Here is a 21951-nt window from a genome sequence, read left to right on the forward strand (position 1 = left end):
ATAAGCCCCCATCTCAAAAGCCCTCCCTCCTACCAATGGCCTTGGGGCAGAGCTAACGCCAGGATGTGTCCTGCCAGAATGACATGTATGTTCTGATTAACCTTTCCTCAGTTGCTCTTTGGCAGCTCTAGAAGAGGCGTCCAGGGCTGTGCACAACAGAGCACACGCAAGGCCACTGCACCAGGCCCCAGCAGCCTCTCTGCTAATTTACCAGATGACTGAGGGACGCACAGAAGGGATATGGCGGCATGCAAGGCAGGTGTTAGGAGGAGATGCTCCTCTCCTCCTAGTGAATTCTTGATAAACTTAAATCAACCACTGCCTCCTTTTTCTTTTACATACTCCCTACCCTACCTCTCTCCTTAGTCAGAATGATTCCTGAAATGCAGCACTTTTGAAAAAGCAAGGTCCTGTTTCCTCTTTCGGTTTCATCTCAGTAGCCAACTTCAAGTAAGAAAGAAACAAATGCAGAAACAAATGAGTTGAATACAGGTACATCCAATCTTAACACACAATTTTTGGAAAAATATAAGGCCTGACATAACTGTAAGCTCATTATCCATAGAAACACTAATTAGAGGAGCAATAAATAAAGCCACAGAGCAATGGCAATACTGACACCACCAATTTGCTGATTATTAACATCCTATTGCTCTGAGGAATTCATCTCTGTGGTTAAGATGGCTTTAGATAGCTGAGGATCAAGACAGAGGCAGATAAACGCACTTTACTGAGAAAGACTCGTTTCAGCAAACGTTTGCGTGTTGGTGCGTCTGCTTTGTTCACGGCCCAGTAGGAGAGAAGATAAAGACAGAGGATTTGCTCTGCAGACCCTCGGGGGAGGCTGTTATGACTGAAGAAAGGAAGAGCTTGAGGTACCTGGAAGGAATGAAAGTTCTTAACAGTATTTCCTGTGTTTACTAAATAAAATGAGGCAATTCCCTCAACAGAGACGACCAGCATTTACCCGGCTCATGTTAATAAGAATGTGCACGATATCATCCTTTTTCTGTATTACTCCTTGTGTGTTAGAGATTTGTTAGGGGCTCCCTTCCCCGAAGTGCTGAGGATGGGCTTGTAAAAGACTTCTGCACCATGAGGCTATCAGGTGTAACGAGAAGCCCTCTCCCTCCTTCTCACCATCCAAAGCTGGTCCGCTTCTGGGACTGGGTGTCGCTGCCTCGCACTCTCTAAGCCAGCGCCAGGGCACCAGTTCACAGAGGCCTTTCCTTCAGCTCCCATGATCGTTCCCAAGTCTCTTCTGCAAAAACCCTCTGACTTCCCTCTGCACTTCGCTGTATCTATGTTTCGATTTCCCATTCCAAACTGCATTTGTTTTCTAATTACTGCCATCCCATATTCTTTTGGTTGCCTAAAAATAATACCGAAACAAAACCAGGTACTTTAGAGTTGAGCCTAATGGGAATTCAATGTTGGGGAAGTATTTACAAAGGCAGAAGACTTGGAAGGTGGGTTTAGAGGACAGAGAGGTCATATCAGGGCTGGGTAGAGATATCTGAGAAGACAGAAAAAGTAGCATTTGAGGTGAACTTGCAAAGATGAGTAAAACTCTGAAAAAACAACATGGTGGGGAGGGCATTTCTTGAAGAAGAAATAGCATGGTCACAGGCCCAGGAGCAAGAGCCGTATGTGGGGACAAGCCAGTGTCCACCCTAGTAGGAGCGTGAAGGCAGAGCATGAGCCAAGGCTGGTGACAAATTGTGAAGGGCTTTGCAGCTAGGGTGAGGGAAAGAGAATGTCCTGGGTGCTCTGTCATCAACATCCTGCATACCCCTCATCCATCGCCAGAGTACCTGCCACTATCACATCAGCCCGTGTCCTGGGGTTTTTAGAGGCTTCCAAAAACCTTTCATGAATCTCCAATTAGGGGGAAAAGGACAGAGGATTGTTTATGAACAAAAGCAAATCAATTTCAAACGTAAGAAAAAGGGGCCAGGTGTGATGGCTCATGCCTGTAATCCCAGTACTTTGTGAGGTCGAGGTGGGAGGATTGCTTGAGACTATTAGTCTGAGACCAGCCTGGGTAACATAACAAGACCCCATCTCTAAAAAATTTTTTTAAAAATCAGCAGGGGATTGTGGCACGCGCCTGTAGTCCTAGTTATTCGGGAGGCTGAGGCAGGAGGATTGCTTGAGCCTAGGAGTGTGAGGTTGCAGTGAGCTAGGATGATGCCACTGTACTCTAAGCCAGGGTGATAGAGCAAGATACTGTCTCAAAACAAAAATTTCTGGGGTGGGAGCCAGGCATCTACATTTTTTAAATTACCCAGATTCTAATAGGCAACCAAGGTTGAGAATGACTGAGTTAATTTCTCGGAGGAAAAAAAATCCTGTCTCCCTTTTAAACCATGCCTTCCTACCTTGTGTTTATCCTAAACTCCCTCTTTCTGAAAGGCTGAGCAGGCAATTTTGCAAAAGGAAAGATTTACCTTACAACAGTGGTGAGGGGGTTGAGCTGCTCCCCTCAAAGAGGCAGAGTATACTGTTAGGAGAGGCAAGGATATAACAGTGTGGCAAATAATTAAACTAAAGCTAACCTTTGCGACTATGTGTCATGCACTCTAAGAACTTTACCTAGCCCACTCATTTTGCTCTGAGGTGCACATTATACTTAACCTAATTTTATCATTGAAGAGCCTGAGGATCAGGTAATTTGCCCCAGTCCCACTGCTGGTAACCTGCAAAGCCAAGATGGGCATCTGAGTGCCTGACCCCAGAGCCTGAGCTCTTCAGCACTTTGCTTACAGATAAAAAATGGGGCTACTTAATAAGACACCCTCATTTTGGAAGTCCTCATACAGTAGTATATATTCATCTATTTCTTTTGTTTCTTTTTCCAAAGTCGTCATTAGCCACAATAAAATATCAACTAACCCCAGGGCTTGAAATCTATACGAATTTTTATGATTTTTACATCTTTTATATATTGTATCATTATTTAGATATTCCAATTGTACCCACTAATAACTTAGTATTTATTATGTCCCAGGCCTTTTACATTTGGTGTTTCAAACTCTCACAAAAATTCTTCAAGGCAGGAGGCTCAGAGAGGTTGAGTAATGTGCACACATTTGCCCAGCTAAGAAGTGGCAACATGGCCACTAGAACTCCAAAGACCTTGACTCCTCTCTAACCTCATGGCAAAACAGAGTCCTCAGTAGGGCTCAGGCACTGCCAGATAGAGGGTGGTGGCAGGCATCAGTGGAAGGATGGTCTCCGATCCTCTGACAGGGCATACCAAGGTTAAACTTGGAAATATTTTTCTTCAGGTAGACTGTTAGGTTCTGTAAGTTAGTGATATTATAACTGTATATAACATACAATTTCAGGTAAAAAAGGCTTTTTTGACCCGACCCAGAAATAAACCACCTGCCAGATCATGTAAGAAAAGGGTTAAAGTTCCAAACAACAGACTTAAACAAACACATTTTTGGAACACAACTCAATTGTAGGTTGGGAACTGGCTATTTTGAATCGAAGTATCTATTTACCTACTTATGTTGGGCTGCAGCCTTGATTCAGGATTAACCAATACCCATGCTTGTTTTCCCAGATTATATGTCATATCAATTTGCAGCTGCATTTATAAAATGACAGTACAAAATCCAGAGAAACCTGTTTTTCATACCTACTTTAGGACGAATGATCTGTAGTGCAGCTAGGATAGATGGGGCTTTCCTGCAATCATTAAGTAAACTATCAGAACTATGGTATCGGTTCAATCCCTGTAATCTGATTTCAATCCCTTTCTGCAGACAGGAAACTGGATAAAATGCCCATTTTTCACTATTGATGTATATAGCCGTGGCCATTGACATGTTTTTCCCATCTATCAAAATAGTCCTGAAAATCTTCTAATAATTCCAAAATAATAATAAAAGAACTTAAATGAAATATGAAACTCAAGAGGTAGTCAATTATATAAAAATTTAAAAGCTGTTCGGATTTGCCTTCCTTTCTCCTTCCAGATTAAGTTCTCAATCTAGAAGTTTCCACAGTCGATCAAGTGAAGTTCTAAATGCCAGGTACCTACCTAACATTTGACATTTTTCCTAGTCACTAATGGAATTGACCCATCAACAGTTAATTACATGCATGCATTGTGTACATTTGTGTGTATGTGTGTACATGTGTGTAGAAAATAAAGTAACGCAAGCTTCATGCTGCTTTATCCACATTTCTACCCAGAATCTCTAGAAACCAACAGTACCCCACTAGCAAGGCAGCAGGTCAGAGATTAATCTAGTTTTTTGTCGTTATTGTTTTATCTGAAATGGAGGGAAGGGAGGGAGGACAAAAGAAAAAAGCAGCTTCAGTATCCCCACACCCCTGGGACCTCAGATCCTCCGGGATTTGACAATGAGGCCCAGCATTCTGATTTTCATAGATTCTCAAGATGGCTCTTTTGCACATTAAAGTTCGAGATCAGCAAACAAAGAGAAGAGTCTGGTGACTCGGGACTCGTGACTGAAGCCTTGACAGTGCTAGGAGAGCTAAAGGGCGACCCGGCGGCCAGCTTCGCCCCGGCCCTCCCCGCTCCGACAGTCCACCTGCGGCCGGCGCGCGCCCCTCCCGCCGCCCCCCGAGCGCGCCGAGGCAGGAGCCTCCCGATGGGGTAGGTGCCGTTACCCGAACGCCCCCGCGGGCCCGACGCGGGGCACGTGGATCCCGGACTTCAGCGCCGAGAGGGACCGCCGCAGCACACCCCGGCAGCCCAGCGCTGCCGCCATGCCCGTACTCCCGCCGCCGCAGAGGGCGCCCGCCCCGCCCCGCCCCACAGCCGGCCTCGCCCCGCCCCACAGCCGGCCTCGCCCCGCCCCACAGCCGGCCTCGCCCCGCCCCACAGCCGGCCTCGCCTCCACGCCCCGCCCCACAGCCGGCCTCGCCTCCACGCCCCGCCCTCAGTCGGCCCCATCTCGACGCCCCGCCCACAGTCCGCCGTGCCTCCACGCCCCGCCTCCACGCCCCGCCCTCAGCCGGCCCCGCCTCGACGCCACGCCCCGCCGCGCCCTGGCCCGTCTGCCCTGAAGCGCCCCCTTTCGGCCCGCCCCCTCCAAAGCCCCGCCCCGCCCGCTTCTTGCCGAGGGCCAGTCCTGGAATGGGTCGGCGCGCTCTCCCGCCGGCCCTCAGCCCTCTCTGCGTCAGCCCTGGCTCCTCGGTGGTGGTCCCAGCGGGCGCCGCCCGCCCCGCCCATCGCTGCAGCGACTGTGGCCATTCCTGGGGGAGAGGCCGCCCGCCATCTTTCCCTCTCTGGTGGGCGTCCCGCCGGGGGCTCCAGAGGGGCGGGTGGAGACTGGGCTCTATGGCTGGCTGCTAAGGGTGGGGTGAAGTGCACTTGCTTTTAGGGGTGATGGGAATCTGTGTATCTTTTTCTTTATACCACTTTATACCCATTAGGATGGCTACTAGCAAAAATCTCAGAAATTAGTGTTGGTGAAGATGTGGAGAAAGTGGGTCCGTTGTGCAGTGCTGGTGGGAATGTAAAATGGTGCAAGCACTGTGGTAAACAGTACTGCGGTTCCTCAAAAAATTAAACATAGAATTACGGTATGATCCAGCAATTCCACTTCTGGGTATACACCCAAAAGAATTGAAAGCAGGGTCTTGAAGAAATATTTCTACATCATGTTCATAGCAGCATATTTCACAATAGCCAAAAGAGTGGAAGTGACCCAAGTATCCAACAACAAATGAATGGATAACCAAAATGTGGTCTATCTGTACAATGGAATATTATTAAGCCTTAAAAAGGAAGGAAATTCTGACACATGCTACAACATGGATGAACTTGGAGGTCATTATGCTAAATGAAGTAAGCCAGGCACAAACAGGCAAATACTGTGTGATTCCACTCATCTGAGGTACCTAGAGTGGCCAAATCACAGAGACAGACAGTAGAATGGCGGTTGCTGGGGAGGGGGGGGGGCGGGGAAGAGAATGGGGAGGTGGTGTTTAATGGGGACAGACTTTCAGTTTAGGAACATGACCAAGTTGTGGAGAAGGATGGTGGTGTTGGCTGCACAACACTGTGCCACTGAACTGTACACTTAAAATGGTTTGTAGCAAGTTTTTGTATATTTTATCACAATGTTTTTTTGACTATCTAATTCAAGCTTTATAAATGTTGTAGACATTATATACAACTGATAGGTCAGTGGTGGAAAAACAACTGTCTCTTTAAGACTGGCTACCATTCTGGGCTACCTTAAGTGGAAGTAACTAGCAGATTCATGGTTACGGTCGCAGCCTTGGCTTGGATCATTGGAGACAACAGCTTCTTTGCATATTGCATTATTTTTCCTCCAAGAGACCCTTCTTGTATCATAGTCCTGTGCTTTTATGTGCTACAGTTGTGGAAAGTTCTATTACCTGCAGGGTCCTCATTGGCCCACTGGAGTTTCTTGAGTAGTAAAGGCAGTTTGGGCCTAAATACAGAATATGCAAAATGTTTATATTCTACCTTCAACATGAATCTATTATTACATTAATTCCCACATAGAAGGAAAGTTGAATATATAATGTTTGAATTGTCTTTAATATTTGACTTTCAGAAATCTTTAGTGAGGTCGATATTTCCTTTTTTCTGAAATGTTGAGATTTCTTGTCAGAGGTGATGAGGGTTAAATATAGTTGTCTGTACAATTTCAACACGTTACCCTAGTGCTAAGCAAAAATAGTAGCACCGAGTTTTTAGTTTTTAGGTTATTTGTGTCATGGTTTAAGTATACACATGAAAACTAGTTCTTTATGCATAACACAATTGTACAGTTTAAAAAATAACTGCCATTTTTGTGCCAGACACCTTAAGATGCATCATCTTATTTTAATCCTCTCAACTTTGTGTGCTATTGCCTCCTCATTTACAGATGAGGAAACTGAGGCTAAGACAGGTTAGGAAGCAGGCCCTACGTTACACAGCTGAAGATGGCAAGGGGGAATTTCAACCTGTTTAATTTCAAAATGCAACACTTGGGTTATTACGTACTATGTAATTCACTGTAATAGCATTAGCTCTTCAATGATTTCTTTGTAATCAGCTTCTTCTAAAATCTTGAATATTTACACTCCTATTTACACTATTATTAGAAAAACCTTTTCCTTATAACATCCGTTGAAATGTACATCAAAATAGTATCTAAAACATTTTGTGAAGAGCTCCTTTTCTTATTCCTGAAGCTCTAACTTCATGTGATAAACCCAAAGCGAAGATTATAACAACAAGTGGCAAATCTGCCCATCAAGACGGTGGGGGCTGCAAGTGGGTCTTATTTACCACTAATAACCCCAGGGTGTGAATATGTTTCTTGGAACCAAGTTTGGATTGTCTTCTTTCTCAATTTCTATTCAGTGTCCTTCTGCTGACTTGGTTTCTGCCCACAAATAGCAGGGTCCTCAACTCCGCAGAGGCACACTTGGCTCTTTCCTGCATGGTGGCTAGAGACAGGGAGGTGAAGGCAAGGCCTCAGAGCCATGTGGGAAGGACGGCAGTGCTGCAGGCCTCTCATCATGGGGGCCAAAATGATCTGGGAGCTTCTATTGTTTTACCATCAGCTTCCTCTCTCTCGGGCCAGCAGCAGGAGGGTGACGGGGGAGTGTGCACAGGAGATGCCAACCTCAGAGGTAGAGGCACAGTGGAGAATCCCAAACTGTTCCAGTCATACAAACACACACATCACCTCAATGGCTTGTAGTTAAGGTATAAAATTTTATTTTTAAAAGTTCATTTAAAAAACTGCATTTTTGTCTCTTAGCATTGATCATTCAATCTCTTTGCAATTTCAGAAATTTTAGAACACTGTTAGGATGGCGGAACAAGGGATACATTTAGAAAAGAAATCACCCAGGCGCCTCTGATGAAAGCTGGACCCTGTCCAACCTCCAATCCCCCTCTCAGCCTGTGTGATCTAATTGCTGTGTGGCATCTCAGTAGTGAGCCCAGATGTGTGGGCAGAACGGAGGTGCATTACTGTACAGTGTTGGTCTTCTCAACCAGGGCAATTCTGCCTTTCCAAGGAACATTTGGCAGTGTCTAGAGGTGTTTTTGTCACAACTAGGAGAGGGAGGAAGAGGAGAACTATTGACATCTAGGAGGTAGAGGCCAGGGATGCTTCCATACATCCTACGAGGCACACGACAGCCCCTACAACAAAGAACTACCCAGCCCAAGATGCCAGTGGTGCCAAGGTTGAGAAACACTCCTTTGCAGCCCCACTTCAAGGGTGTGTGTGTGTCTGCTGGAGTTGAGAGGATTCAGAATCAGAACAACAATACCAAGACACCAGAATCCATTCTGACCATCACTGTACGGTGTTGCAGTCCCTCTTGGGAGAGCTAAGCACAGGGCATTCCCTTTCTGTTTAGCAAACTGCCAGCAGACACTCCAGATGGCCCACGGGTTCAGTCTCCTACTCTTCTATTAATAGTTCCTTCCGGTTTCGGGTTTCGGGTTTCAGGTTTCAGGTTGGCTTTAGAAGGTCAAGTACTAGAGATACAATTGCCAGACTCAGAAGCTGTCCTTTTTTACTTTGTGGCACACAGAAAAATATAAAAACATTTCTATAGGACACCGGGGTAAACTGAGGAAGCAGCTCAATGGTGATCAGCCCTGAGGCTCAAGTCACAACCAGACATGAAGATATTAATATTCTCTGCATACTTGTTCCCTCTTCAGGACACCCAGGCAAGGTGAAAGTACCAGAATGCTAGGAAAGTACTTAAAAAATTAATCAATTTTTGTAGTGGTCACATTTAGTAGGAATTCCTTGCAACAGCAGCCTGGGAAATTCTGATGGTTCCCCCCCTCTATTTTTTCCCCTCTTTAGGACCACCCCTTAAAAATCTCTTCAGTTAATTTACAAATTAACTAAATGTAAATTCAGTTAAAAATTAATTTATAACTTAATATAATAGAGAGTGCATGTAATTCTTAAAGCCTGTAGTGACTGATACAGCATTTTTTTTTTTTTTTTTTTTTTTTGAGACAGAGTCTCACTCTGTTGCCCGGGCTAGAGTGAGTGCTATGGCGTCAGCCTAGCTCACAGCAACCTCAAACTCCTGGGCTCAAGTGATCCTCCTGCCTCAGCCTCTTGAGTAGCTGGGACTACAGGCATGTGCCCTCATGCCCAGCTAATTTTTTCTATATATATTTTTAGTTGGCCAGATAATTTCTTTCTATTTTTTTAGTAGAGACGAGGGTCCCGCTGTTGCTCAGGCTGGTCTGGAACTCCTGACCTCGAGCGATCCACCCACCTCGGCTTCCCAGAGTGCTAGGATTACAGGCGTGAGCCACCGCGCCCACCTTGATACAGCATTTGATACTGACATTAACAGACCCTATAATTTGGGGACGAACTGTGGTTATAATACAAAAAAACTCTGCACAGGACTTAGAATTTTACAGTGCTTTGGTTATAATAGGAGTCTATGTGGAAGAGAGCACAACATAAGAAAGTTGATTTATTTTATGTTCTCTGAATTTTTTTTTTCTCAAATTCCAGGAAACTGAAAGACTAGCATAATCGTGGGTGATGGCATGAGCTGAAAGAAAGGGACCTTCCTGGTTCTCTCCCTTTCAAAACCCAATTAAGCTCTTTTGATTGGTGCCGGGACATTAAAAGGTTTACAGTTTCCTGAGAGCGGTTGTTTGCTGCAGATTTCTTTTCCCTTCTGCAGCTACGAAGTGCAGGACATACCGATGCAGACACAGAACCCATTTCAGGGAGGACAGAATTCCGAACGCGCGCGCGTACTTTCCAGCAGGCTATTCACCAAGTGAGGAGGCTGCTTCCGCTGCCGCTGCCCTTCGGGGCTAGTTCTGGCTGACGTAGATCAAGTAGTTCAGAAGGTCTATTCTGGAACACTGGTAGAGTGCGTAGGCCAGCTTTCCCACTGTGGCCCCCTTGCCACCTTCCCTCATCAGCCACTTCTGGAGCATCTGGTAAACCTTCTCTTTGAGTCCATCTCGCTCGTAGTCATGGTCAATTTCATCAATCTGAGACTGAGTGAAGCCCAGCTTACGGGCACAGTTTTTCCAGTGCTTTCCCAGATTTTCCCTGACTGGGTCCAGGTGTTTATCAGTCAGACTAGTGGTATTATCTGCCAAATGGAAAAGAGAAAAGGGTATCAAGCTATGACCCCTTTGAACATTCTAGCTTCCTGAATTGCTGAAACCCCTAAGTGAAGAGTCCCAGGAGACAGTGAGAAAGATAACTTCTTACTTATATAGCTGCTGACTCACTGGAAGACACTTCACCAGCGGGCTCGCCCACATGGAGTCTGTGTGTGAATTAGAATAGGGCACTTCTTGCCCCTGGCAGGCGGATCCTGGCTTTGTGAACAAAACCCCTATGTGGCTACTAGGATGGGCCTTAGCCAGTGGCCCTGTTTATATTAGACCTTTCCAGATATAAAGGGAAAAAACACCATTTTTGTTCCTTTTGGACATTTTCCACTTACATCTGGCCAGAGTCAAGGCCACCCAGCTCCTGATTCCCCTCACCCACCCGTTCACTTCCGTCTTTCTTAATCAAGGAAACTGAGCCCATCAAGTGGGAGCTCATTCACTTACAATGCCTCCCCTTGCCTTTCAAGGGATGAGGTGTCTACACTCGTTAAGGTCCATTTTTGGACCCATCCCTCCCCTCACCCCCCTCCCCAGCTGCTGTCCCCTCTTCTTCTATAGCCAGAACCTCTCTTTCCACTAATCCCTTCATCTTAGCCCTCCATAAAAATAATTAATAAAAGGAAAAAAAATACAAATATAAAACAACCGCAACAAACAAACCATATTCCTTGATCCTCCTCCTCCCTCAGTAAACTAAATACAAGGAAAAAGACATCTTGGTCAGGTGCAGTGTCTCACGCCTGTAATCCCTGCACTTTGGGAGGCTGAGGTGGGAGGATTGCTTGAGCCCAGGAGTTTGAGACCAGCCTGGGCAACATAGCGAGACCCTGCCACTACAAATAAACAGTAATATTAAAAATTAGCCAGGCATGGTGGTGTGCACCTGCAGTCCCAGCTACTCAGGAGGCTGAGGTGGGAGGATCACTTAAGCCCAGGAGTTGGCAGTTACAATGAGCTATGATTGTGTCACTGCACTCCAGCCTGTCTCAAGGGAAAAAAAAAAAAAAAAGGAAAAAAAAAATCTCATTTTTCCCCCTAACTCTCATTCTTTCCTCAGTCCCTGTAATGCAACCTCTGTCGCCACCGCTGGATGTCAGCAGTCCAAGAATCTCCCAAGACACTTGACATATTTTGCCAATATTTCTTTAGGAGAGGGTTCCTGGGTTTTATCACATTCTCAAAAGTATCTGGGGCTCCCCAAAAGTTAAGAATCTCTGTTCTAGGTATTCTTTTTTCTTTTAACATCGCTGGGGGTAAAAGGGATGTTCTAGGTATTCTAAAGGCTACCCTTCAAATGAGTTTGATCAGGGATTGGCAAACTATGGCCTGTGGGCCAAATCTGGCCCTCTGCCTGCTTTTGTAAATAAAATCTTACTGGAACACAGCGATAGGCATTTATGTACAACTGTCTATGGTTGCTTTTGCACTACAATGACAGAGTTGAGTAGTTTCCAAGAGAGAGCTCAAAGCCAGCAAATCCTAACGTACTTATTAGCTAGCCCTTTAGAGAAAAAAATTGCCAACCGCAGGGTTAACCAGAAAGCTAGGTTCTTAATCACATTGTTTTGGCCTCATGACTGCTTTTCCCAGAATGTACTTTGGGATTAATGTTATGGGTCGACATCGTAGAACCCTATTAAGAGACAGCTCTCTTGTTTTTATGACAGAGTGCTGTTGAAGGCATAGCCTTCTATCTTTTATAGAGTCCCCTGTGATTAGGGCCTCAGGGAGCTATTTCCCCCATGTCTAAGTAGTGATGATAATGATGATGACGGTGATGAAGAAAGCTTAACACTTTTATTGACCTTACTATGTGCAGGCAGCATTCTTAACCTTTTATACATATCAACTCATTTAATTTTCACAACAAAGCCATGAATTAGATACTGAGATTATCCCTGTATTATAAAGTAAGTAAATTACAATGGAATTATATGGAAATCACAAAGATATTTTACAGAGAAAACATGGGAAAACTTTCAGAAACAATCATCAGGGAAATTTTAAGATTCCATTGTATTCCTCTTGACAAGAAAGTTTAAGGTTGCTAGACAATGCATCTTCAAGAGCTTCTTACCAAAGATATCTTGGTACTTAGAAACTGGCTCTTCTTTCAAGTTCATGTTTGTGCTCTCTGGTAGTGATGAACCCATTCCACCAATCTCCATGTAATTGTAGCCTCCAATCTGAATGCCACTACTATTGAATATGGTGCATTTTATAGGCTCGTCTGAATAGAGAGAAACACACTGGTAAGCACTTCTAGATCAAAAGCAAGTGGAAAAATACAGCATGGTAAAAAAGCAGGGCTTTATCCCAAATGTGAAGTTAAATTAATTATCCTATGCCGCCCTTTAAAATTTTCTTCTTTAAAATGTGGCTAAACTACCTCATACCTGTTAGGATGGCTACTATCAAAAACAGAAAATAGTAAGTATTGGCAAGGAAGTGGAGGAAAGGGAACCCTTTGCACTGCTGGTGGGAATATAAAAGGTGCAGCTGCTCTAGAAAACAGTACAAGGTTCCTAAAAAATTAAGAATAGAATTGCCATATGATCCAGCATTCCCAGTTCTGTGTATTTACTGAAAAGAATTGAAAGCAGGGTCTTGAGGAAATATCTGTATACTCATGTTCATAGTGGCATTATTCACGACAGCCCAAAGGGTGGACACAACCCAAGTGTCCATCAGGAGATATGCAAGATGGGGTCCATACACACGGTGGAATATGATCCGGCCTACAGAGGAAGGTAATCCTGTCACACGCTACAACATGCATGAACCTTGAGGGCATGTGCTGAGTGAAGTAAGGCAGTCACAAGACAAATACCGTATGATTCCACTCACAGCCGGTACCCTGAGTAGTCAGATCCATAAAGAAAGATGGTGGTTGTCAGGGGCTAGGGAGGAGGAACGGAGAGGTGGTATTTAATGGGGACAGAGTTTCAGTTTGCGAGGAAGAGAAAGTCCTGGAGATGGACGGTGATGATGGTTGTACAAAAATGTGAATGTAAGTAATGGCATTGAACTGTACTTAAAAATGGTAAATTTTATGTGTATTTTACCACAATTTTTAAAATATGTGACTGCCACTAAATCAGAAAATAGATGTGGATGAACAACACAACATGTCTCGGCCACATTTACAAGCAGGACCCTACTACCCAAACACCTGTTAAGGCCCTCCTCCTTATACAATACACCCAAACCCCTCACAGTTCAGCATTCAAAGCTAGCCACAGCTTTCCCCAACCCTCTCTGATCTTCCTTGCACTCTCTCCTCCCTCCCTCCACTCTAGAGACTCCAGTCCCGCCAGGCTTCCCACTGATCCTTTAATATGATGGCCCTGCCCTTGCTCAAGCCGTTCCCTCTGCCTGGACTGCCACTCTCTCCGCCAGTTCTCCCTACTTGTGAGTTTCTGACACAGCCCCACACAAATTCTACCTCCTTCCATGAGCCTGCACCCTAATCCTAGACTCAGCACCGTGCCCTAGGCTGCTTTGTAGCAGAGCTAGGTCTTTTTGGGCAGAAACCCCATGTTCACTCATTCTTGTATTCCTTACACTCGCCAGCTCAGGACTTAGCATAAGGCACATGCTCAGTGACATTCACGCTGAGTTGAACTTGTGAAATAGTACTGTCACTAATGAACATTCAGTGTGTCTTTGTAGCAGAGAGAAGGTGGAAGAGAAGACAGTTCTGAGGGAGGTCAATGAAATTCACCTCTAGGTACCTTGGTCAGCACCCTTGGCAGCCCACGGGACCAGACACCACGCTCACTTTGCTGCATTTTCTCTGATGAAGCCAAGGAAACTAGGGACCCTGTCCACTGAAAGGTGTAAGAAATGTACGGTGCACACACTCAGTATCTGCTTGTCATTCTAGGTGGTTTGTGAAGCTGCTGGAACTGAGGTCCTTGGAATCCTTCTGAAGAATCCCTGGCAACAGGCTCTCAGGTGCACTCCAGCTCTCGAGGATTTGTCTTTTGTTAGTATTCTTTGTTAACAGTGATAGTAACAGGCAGCTACCCTGCATTGCACGACTATTCGGTGTGTTGTCAGGCACCTCCTAGACCACCACCTCCAGCTTACACTGATTGTATCAACTCAATCTGTGTTCACCACGGGCTGACACAGAGGTTAGGTCAGAGAGCACGTGACTCCAGCCAGGATTTTACCCCTTACCTCTACGCCCTGACATTTGTGTTTTTGAGTCAGTGCTTTCTGCTGCCTTCCTGCCCCCATCTGGCCACTGGGAAAACCATAAAAGTTGTGAAACGGAGAAACTAATGCAATATTAGAAACACACAAGAGCTTGTAATATACACACTTTCAGTTGTAATATTTTCATTTATAACTGAGGATAATGAACCCTGGAGAGGCAAAATGATATGTACAAAGTCACCCAGCTAGTGAGAGGCACAAACAGGACTAGAACTTGGGTCTCCTAACTCTCAGTCCAGTGAGCTTTCCTTTTCCAACCTCACTTGAAGCAGCGCACTGAATGAAAACTAATGTTCCTAGGAGCTACTTCACTGAAGTGAAGAAATATTTATTTTCCTTTTGTAATTACTGGCTAGACACACCCTCCATATGTGGCACGGCAAATCAGAACACTCACATTTGGTGCAGAGTTAGGACTACTGGACAAGAATGAAAGCAAGCAGAAGAATCAGTTAAATTTGCAATGTGAAACTCAACTTGTTCATTTGCTAAATCAGTATTTAGCAGAATGATCTTTTGGGGCAGAAACACAGACAATTCTATTACTTATTGTGGATCTAAGTCCACTGTCCCCCACTGACAGCATCTCAGGATTAGTAAGGGGCTGGATCCCCGTGCATCTGTCTTTGGCAGAACCAGGTACCAGAAGGAGAGTGAGAACAGAAGGGGATTTCTGGCATCAGACCAGTGTGCTTGGGTCACTCGGCAGAGACAGGACCAAAAATGCCACATTAAATATTGGTTTATGGTCTGCCTTCCATACACTAGGATTTAAGTTCCACGAGGGAAGGGACTCAGGCTGTTTGTTCACGGTTGTATCTCCACTGACTAGAAAACTGCCTGGCACAAATCGGGAAGTGTTTTAGAAATTTTTATTAAATTACTCATGAATGAATAAAATGATATGGCAACACTAATGAAAAATTTTATTCCCACACACAAAGGAAACAAAAGGACATTTCACTCATATGATTATATCTCATTTAGATTCCGCTTAATACCTAAATCCAATATTTAGTACTCCATAGATCTTACAATAAAACCTATGGGGTGAGCCATGGTAGCTCACACCTGTAATCCTAGTGCTTTGGGAGGCCGAGGCAAGAGGATCGCTTGAGGCCAGGAGTTTGAGACCAGCCTGGGCAATGTGGCAAGAACCTGTCTCTAAAAAAATTCAAAAATCAGCTGGGTGTGGTGGTACATGCCTGTAGTCTCAGCTACTCAGGAGGCTGAGACAGGAAGATCGACTGGGTGACAGAGTCAGCAGAGTGAGACCCTGTCTCAAAAAAACAAAAAAAAAAAAAACAAAACCCACACCAGAAAAAAATCCAGAGGGTTGCCATAGGAAGATTTTAGAGAATTTGGCCTGTTTGAAAGAAAATGTGACTAAGCTCTATGGTTCTCAAAGCTTCCTCTACCGAAGCTGATTTTAAGATTTCCAGGACACGGGTGAGTATCTTTCATAGATGTCATTCAGTTAGTTAAGGCAGTATTAGTGACTATTATTTGATAATGTTGCTACAAAAATTAAATGAAATTACTTTCACTCTAGAATGTCAGTAACGACTATCACCTAGCTTTTACTTCACCTGACAAAATATGGAAATTGAAAGAAAATTTTTCATCACAAATGACAGTCTTTGTCCTATATAAAAAGAAATAAAAATATCCAAGACTTATTTCTTACCTTCAACCAGCAAGCAAGATAAAAACATAGAACCAGATTATCTTCCCACTTATCAGAGATTGGGCACAACAGGACTACTATGCGATTCAGGTTATTGTTGGAGACGGCCACCAGTCATAACAACCCATAACCCAACGCTTATGGGCAGCTGCCATGAATCCTAGAGCAAAACCGCAATAGTCCCAGACCAAGTGGTCTGACAGAGCTCATTCCACAGTGGCAAGTTGCATGTGGCATCTAAAGACTCCGAACTTGTCCTTTGTCCCCATCATAACTAATAGGCTACAACAGAGCTGATAAATGCTTTATTTTCAGAAAAATAAAAAAAGGACAAGATTGTGACTATTAAAGATCTGTTTACCTGTTGGTGCCAGGGAGGTGAATGGAATGGTCGGTGTGTTTCCTAGCACGGTGGTCTCGGGCACTGGAGTTTTATATAGACTAGGTATATGGCTTGAATTTGGCCTATACCAAATTGGACCTGGTGTTCCTGGATCCAATGGCCTTGTTCCAAAATCATGTGGACCATATAATCCATTGTTCCAGTATGGCACTTGGGGCTGGCTGGTCAGCCCTGCTGGCTGGTGCGCTGCATTACCATGACTGGGTGCACTGGGGTAAGCACAGCCCTTTGCCCCTGCATTGTGAACATTCTCATAAGGTCTCTGCTGCGCAAAAGGGTCATGGGAGACCCTTCGTCTCCTTTCCTCCTCTCTGTTATAAGCCACATTCTGTCTGGGCTGCTGTTTCATCTGCTTGTCCATGCGGCTGCCAAAAAGATGGTAGTTGGCTTCCTCCTGGAGCTTACTCTGGAGGCTGGGTATATTCTCTTCTTGCTGGTGCTCCAGGGAGGGAGCAAACCAGGACTCTTCCACAGGACCCATCCCGAGTCCCTGGGAACTGTGCAGCGAACTGGGTTGCTCTGTGGCTGAGAAGAAATGATCGACACTGGAATGGGTTTCACGAAACAGCAAAAAGTAAAATAAAACCTGAGCACCATCATGCATCCGTACCTCAGAGTAACATACGGAAAACAAGTAAGCGACAAGCAGAAAGCATTTCGGAGGTGGTCTTCCTCTGCAAGCTCTGCAGATAACAAGTAGGAGCCCCTGGCTGGCAGCAAGAGAGCACTAGGGAAATTATAACAAGCAAAAAGAAAAAGCGAGTGTCACAGGGATGACCAAGGAAGAAAGGGACTTGGGTTGAAGAGGAGGTTGCCTCCTTGGATTGACTCATGGTGGAAAATAGAAATCACAGCAGCTCTGTCCTAAGCACTTTCCATGGATTCTTTCACTCTGTAAAAGCCTTCTGAGGGTGGGAGCAATATGATGACTTGAGGAGTGAGGTTTAGAAGAGGTTAAGTAATATGCCCCAGATCAGACAGCTACTAAGTGGCTTCAATATCATATACTCTACTTCCCATTTGTTGTAACGACACAAATATCCCTGCTGGACCAGCCCCTCTGCTTGCGCTCCAGATCCAGTCACCCCCAACCTCCTCAGGGACTTTGCTTCCATGTATGTCCTCTTCTTTCTCCTGAATTGTCACTTTCTCGCTATCAGATCCATTATGCCTCTTATGTTCAGGATGCTCTATGATTTTGGTGAGCACACTGTTACTTAATAGTTCAAATATATGTAACTTGACTCACGAATATTATTATAAATTCCTTTAAAGCGGGTATTTGCTTTTATAGTTTCTTCTGTTTCCCATATGGTCCCGAATAGTATTTTAGAGGGTAGAGTGAACGAGCAAACATATAAATGAATAAATAGATTGTGACCATAGTGTAAGTTACCTGAATTTGACCTGCTTGGAGGTAATGCCACACAATCAAGTTGGAGAGATTGCATTCTCTTTACCATTGCGTTTGGGTCCGGATACTCTTTCTATAATTAGGAGCATAAATACACACTTTAGTATATAGCAGAAAATATTCAGTTCTAGAAAATTATAATGAGAAGAATGAATTCTTTTCAGAAGGCAGAAATTCCATACAGCTCTTACAAGTGGTAAATATTTTTTTTTAAAAAAAAGTTTTTCCCAAATAGCCAAAATGATCCTAAAAAAGAAGAACAAAGTTGGAGGACTCATAGTTCCTGATTTCAAAACTTACTGCAAAGCTACAGAAATCAAAACAATGTGGTACTGGCATAAAGACAGACACACAGGTCAATGGAACAGAATAAAAAGCCCACGAATAAATTCTCCCATATATGGTCAATAGGTTGTTGACAAGGCTGCCAAGACCTTTTAATGAGGAAAACTGAACAAACACATACAAAAAGATGAAGTTGGACCCTTACCTTGTACCATATACAAATATTAACTCAAATACTTAATTTAGTATCAAAGACTTAATTTAGGAGCTAAAACTATAAAACTCTTAGAAGAAAACATAGGGGAAAGTCTTCATTACACTGGTCTTGCCAATGATTTCTTGGATATGACACCAAAAATACAGGCAACAAAAGTAAAAATAGATAAATTGGACTACATCAAAATTAAAACCCTTTGTGCATCAAAGGACACTATCAATAGAGTCAAAAGACAACCTATAGACTGGTAAAAAAATCACAAATCATATTGGTCTGATGAGGGATGAATATTCAGAATACATAAAGAACTCCTACAATTCAACAACAAAAAACAAACAATCCAATTCAAAAATGGGCAAAGGACTTGAATACCCATTTCTCCAAAGAAGATATACAAATAGCCAATAACCACATGAAAAGATGCTCAACATCATTATCTATCAGAGAAATGCAAATCAAAACCACCTTGAAATACTGCTGCATACTCATTAGAATAGCTATAATTAAAAAAAAAAAAAACAGAAAATAACAAGTGTTGGTGAGGATGTAGAGAAATTGGAATCTTTGTGCACTGATGGTAGGGAATGTAAAATGGTGCACCTTCTATGGAAAACAGTTTGATGGTTCTTCAAAAGTTAAACATAGAATTACCATATGATCTTGCACTTCCCCACTCTTAGGTATACACACCAAAGAAGTGAAAGCAGGGAATGAAACTTTTTACACCAATGTTCATAGCAGCATTATTCACAATAGCCAAAAGAAGGAAACAGCCCACGCATCCATCAATACATGCATGAATAAACAAAATGTGGTAAGTTGAGTATCCTTCATCTGAAATGCTTGGGTCCAGAAGTGTTTTGGATTTCGAATTTTTTTTGGATTTTGGAATATTTGCATGTACATAATGAGATATCTTGGGAATGAGACCCAAGTCCAAACATGAAAGTCATTTATGCTTCTTTTTTTTTTTTTAATTTAAATAGAGATGGGGTCTCACTATGTTGCCCAGGATGGTCTCGAACTCCTGGCCTCAAGTGATCCTCCTGCCTCGGTCTCCCAAAGTACTGGGATTACAGGTGTGAGCCACCACATCCCACCTCATGTATATTTTGCATATACATTATACATATGGCCTGAAGATAATTTCATACAATATTTTTAATAATTTTGTGCATGAAACAGTTTGTGTACATTGAACTATCAGAAAGCAAAGGTGTCAGGTGTGGAATTTTCCACTTGTGGTGTCATGTTGGCTCTCAAATATTTCATATTTTGTAGCATTTCAATTTCAGATTTTCAGATTAGGATGCCCATCCTGTATATCCATACAGTAGAATATTATTGAGCCATAAAAGGAAATAAATTTCTGATGCATGCTATAAAATGAATAAACTATGAAAACATTATACTAAGTGAAATATGCCAGACTCAAAAAGAAAAATATTAGGTGATCCTATTTCTATGAGCTACCTAGAATAGGCAAATTCAGAGATAGAATATAGAACAGAGATTACCAGGGGCTGTGGGAGGGAGGAATGGGGGCTTGGTGTTTAATGGGTACAAAGTCTCAGTCTGGGATGGTAAAAAGTTCCGGAGATGGACGGTGGTGATGGGTGCCCGACACTGTGAATGCACTTAATGCCACTGAGTTGTGCACTTAAAAACGGTTAACATAGTAAATTTTAGGTTATGTGTATTTTACTACAATAAAAAATAAATTGTTTTCCCTATAGAATTAATAATATTAATTATAGAAAATATGGAAAATGTGGAAAATTGTATATTTTTAAAAACCTACCATACTTTTTACATTTACCCGAAGTTTACATTTTGGTATTTTTCATTAAAGTTTTTTTCCTAGTCATATTTGTATTTTACTCTCAACGCAGTGCCCACTACATGGGTAGGTGGTCAAAAAATATTAGCTGAATGAATATATGCATGATTTGGGGGAGAATGACAGAGGATATTAATTATGTTCATACTTTATAGCATTTTATATATTGCTTTTTACTTAACATAAAAAGCATTTTATGTTATTTTAATTTTATAAAAGAGATTGTTTTCTTTTTATAGTTGTTTTTTTATTACACAATGTATGTAAGTACAAAGTCCTTCTGAAAGATTCAAATAACACAGGATCACACAGAGCAACAGTTGAACGTCCCTTCCAACCCCTGCTCTTCCCATTCCCTACGGGTAACCCTCATCCCTAAAGGTATGCCCTAGAGGTGCATCCTTTTTATTTTCTCTCTAGGCATTTGCATATACATTCTAGAAATATACAAATATATATATATATGCACATATATATATTTAGCATTAAAAGGATCATACTTTAAGTACACTTTGGTGACCTAATTTTTCACTAAGAAGTCTTGAAGATCTTTCTATTTGCATCTTAGTTTCCACCTCTTTCTTTAAAATGGCTACACAGTATTCTGTGGTTTAGATGAAGCATAATTTAGGGCATCTACTTATGGACATTTGGGTTGTTTCTGATTTTTTACTCTTACAAACTAAGGTGCTGAATCTACATCTTTGGGCACCCTAGCGAGTAGGATAGATCACTCAGAGTAGAACTGTAGCAAAAGTGACGTGCTTTTAAAGTTTGCTAGATGCTTCTCATTGTAGTAAACTTCACCAGTTTATACTTTCACTAATACTGCACAAGTCTTCTGCTTGTTATTCTTCATTTTCACCAACACTTGATACTACCAATCTTTTAAAAATGTCAATCTAATGGGTGAAAGTTATAGTTGATTCATTTTGCTTTTTGGTTAGCAAGACCAAATATCTTTTTTGAATTTTCTTAGTCACTATAGGTCTCTTTGAAATTGTCTATGTTCTTTGCCTATTTTTTTCCTTCAAGTTATTTTTGTTTTTTATTTGTAGGTACCCCATTAAATATTCTAGACAGTAATACTTTGCTAAACACAATTCCTCCTTTTCAACCATCTTTTCATGTTCATGAGGTCAAACACAATAATCATTGTCTTTCTATCTTGTGAATTTGCGTGCAGCTTAAGAAATAGACGTGAATTGATGCTGGACTTTGTAGCAGACACAGAGGCATGTCGTCTCCCAGACTCCCCTTCCAGGAAGGACTTGCTGCCTTGTTACAAGGAGATGAGTCAGAAAACTGCCTGTGCAGCAGCTGTGAGCCGCCTTGCCCAACCAAGGTACTTCCCTCCTGGGGCAGCCCACACCCAGTCACTGAAAGGAGAGGGTATAACGCCCTGGCCGTGTCAGTCTGTAGTAGGACAAGCCTGAGAGCCAACACTTGCTCAGGGCTCCTGCCTGCCAGGTGGCCAGAGTTCTTGGACAGGCTTTACTGCCCTTTGACTTCTGCCCATTCCTGCTTCCTACTCCTTCCTTGTACCCGGATCTCCAACTCAACGACCCCTTCTGGAGAACCCAACCTGGAAAGACTCTTCGGTCCTATAACCTATTTGATCACCCTTGCTGTAACACCATCCTGTATTAATCTCCTTCTTCACAATTTTCTTGGCTATCTTTGTACATTTTTTCTTTCATACAAACTTAAGAATCAGCTTGTTGAATTCCATACAGA

At 43.0% G+C, this 21951-nt stretch overlaps 2 protein-coding genes across 3 annotated transcripts in view; both read right to left on the minus strand.

Moving 5' to 3' along the window:
- BPHL (biphenyl hydrolase like) overlaps positions 1-4774 on the minus strand; it is a 33666-nt gene extending 28892 nt beyond the window's left edge. The window contains exon 1 of the mRNA XM_069492894.1: positions 4651-4774. Coding sequence (XP_069348995.1) covers positions 4651-4751 — 101 coding nt within the window. The 5' untranslated portion in view covers positions 4752-4774. The remainder of the gene's footprint in view (positions 1-4650) is intronic.
- Positions 4775-7739: 2965 nt separating this feature from the next.
- The window catches only part of RIPK1 (receptor interacting serine/threonine kinase 1), a 35187-nt gene continuing 20975 nt past the window's right edge, over positions 7740-21951 (minus strand). For both annotated transcript variants that reach the window (XM_069493069.1, XM_069493067.1), the window contains exons 8-11: positions 17855-17945; positions 16417-16983; positions 12222-12374; positions 7740-10116 (exon numbers count right to left, since the gene is read on the minus strand). In XM_069493069.1, the coding sequence (XP_069349170.1) occupies positions 9830-10116; positions 12222-12374; positions 16417-16983; positions 17855-17945 (1098 nt within the window). In that variant the 3' untranslated portion in view covers positions 7740-9829. The remainder of the gene's footprint in view (positions 10117-12221; positions 12375-16416; positions 16984-17854; positions 17946-21951) is intronic.

This window comes from Eulemur rufifrons, chromosome 18 (assembly GCF_041146395.1).
Source record: "Eulemur rufifrons isolate Redbay chromosome 18, OSU_ERuf_1, whole genome shotgun sequence".
NCBI lineage: Eukaryota > Metazoa > Chordata > Mammalia > Primates > Lemuridae > Eulemur > Eulemur rufifrons.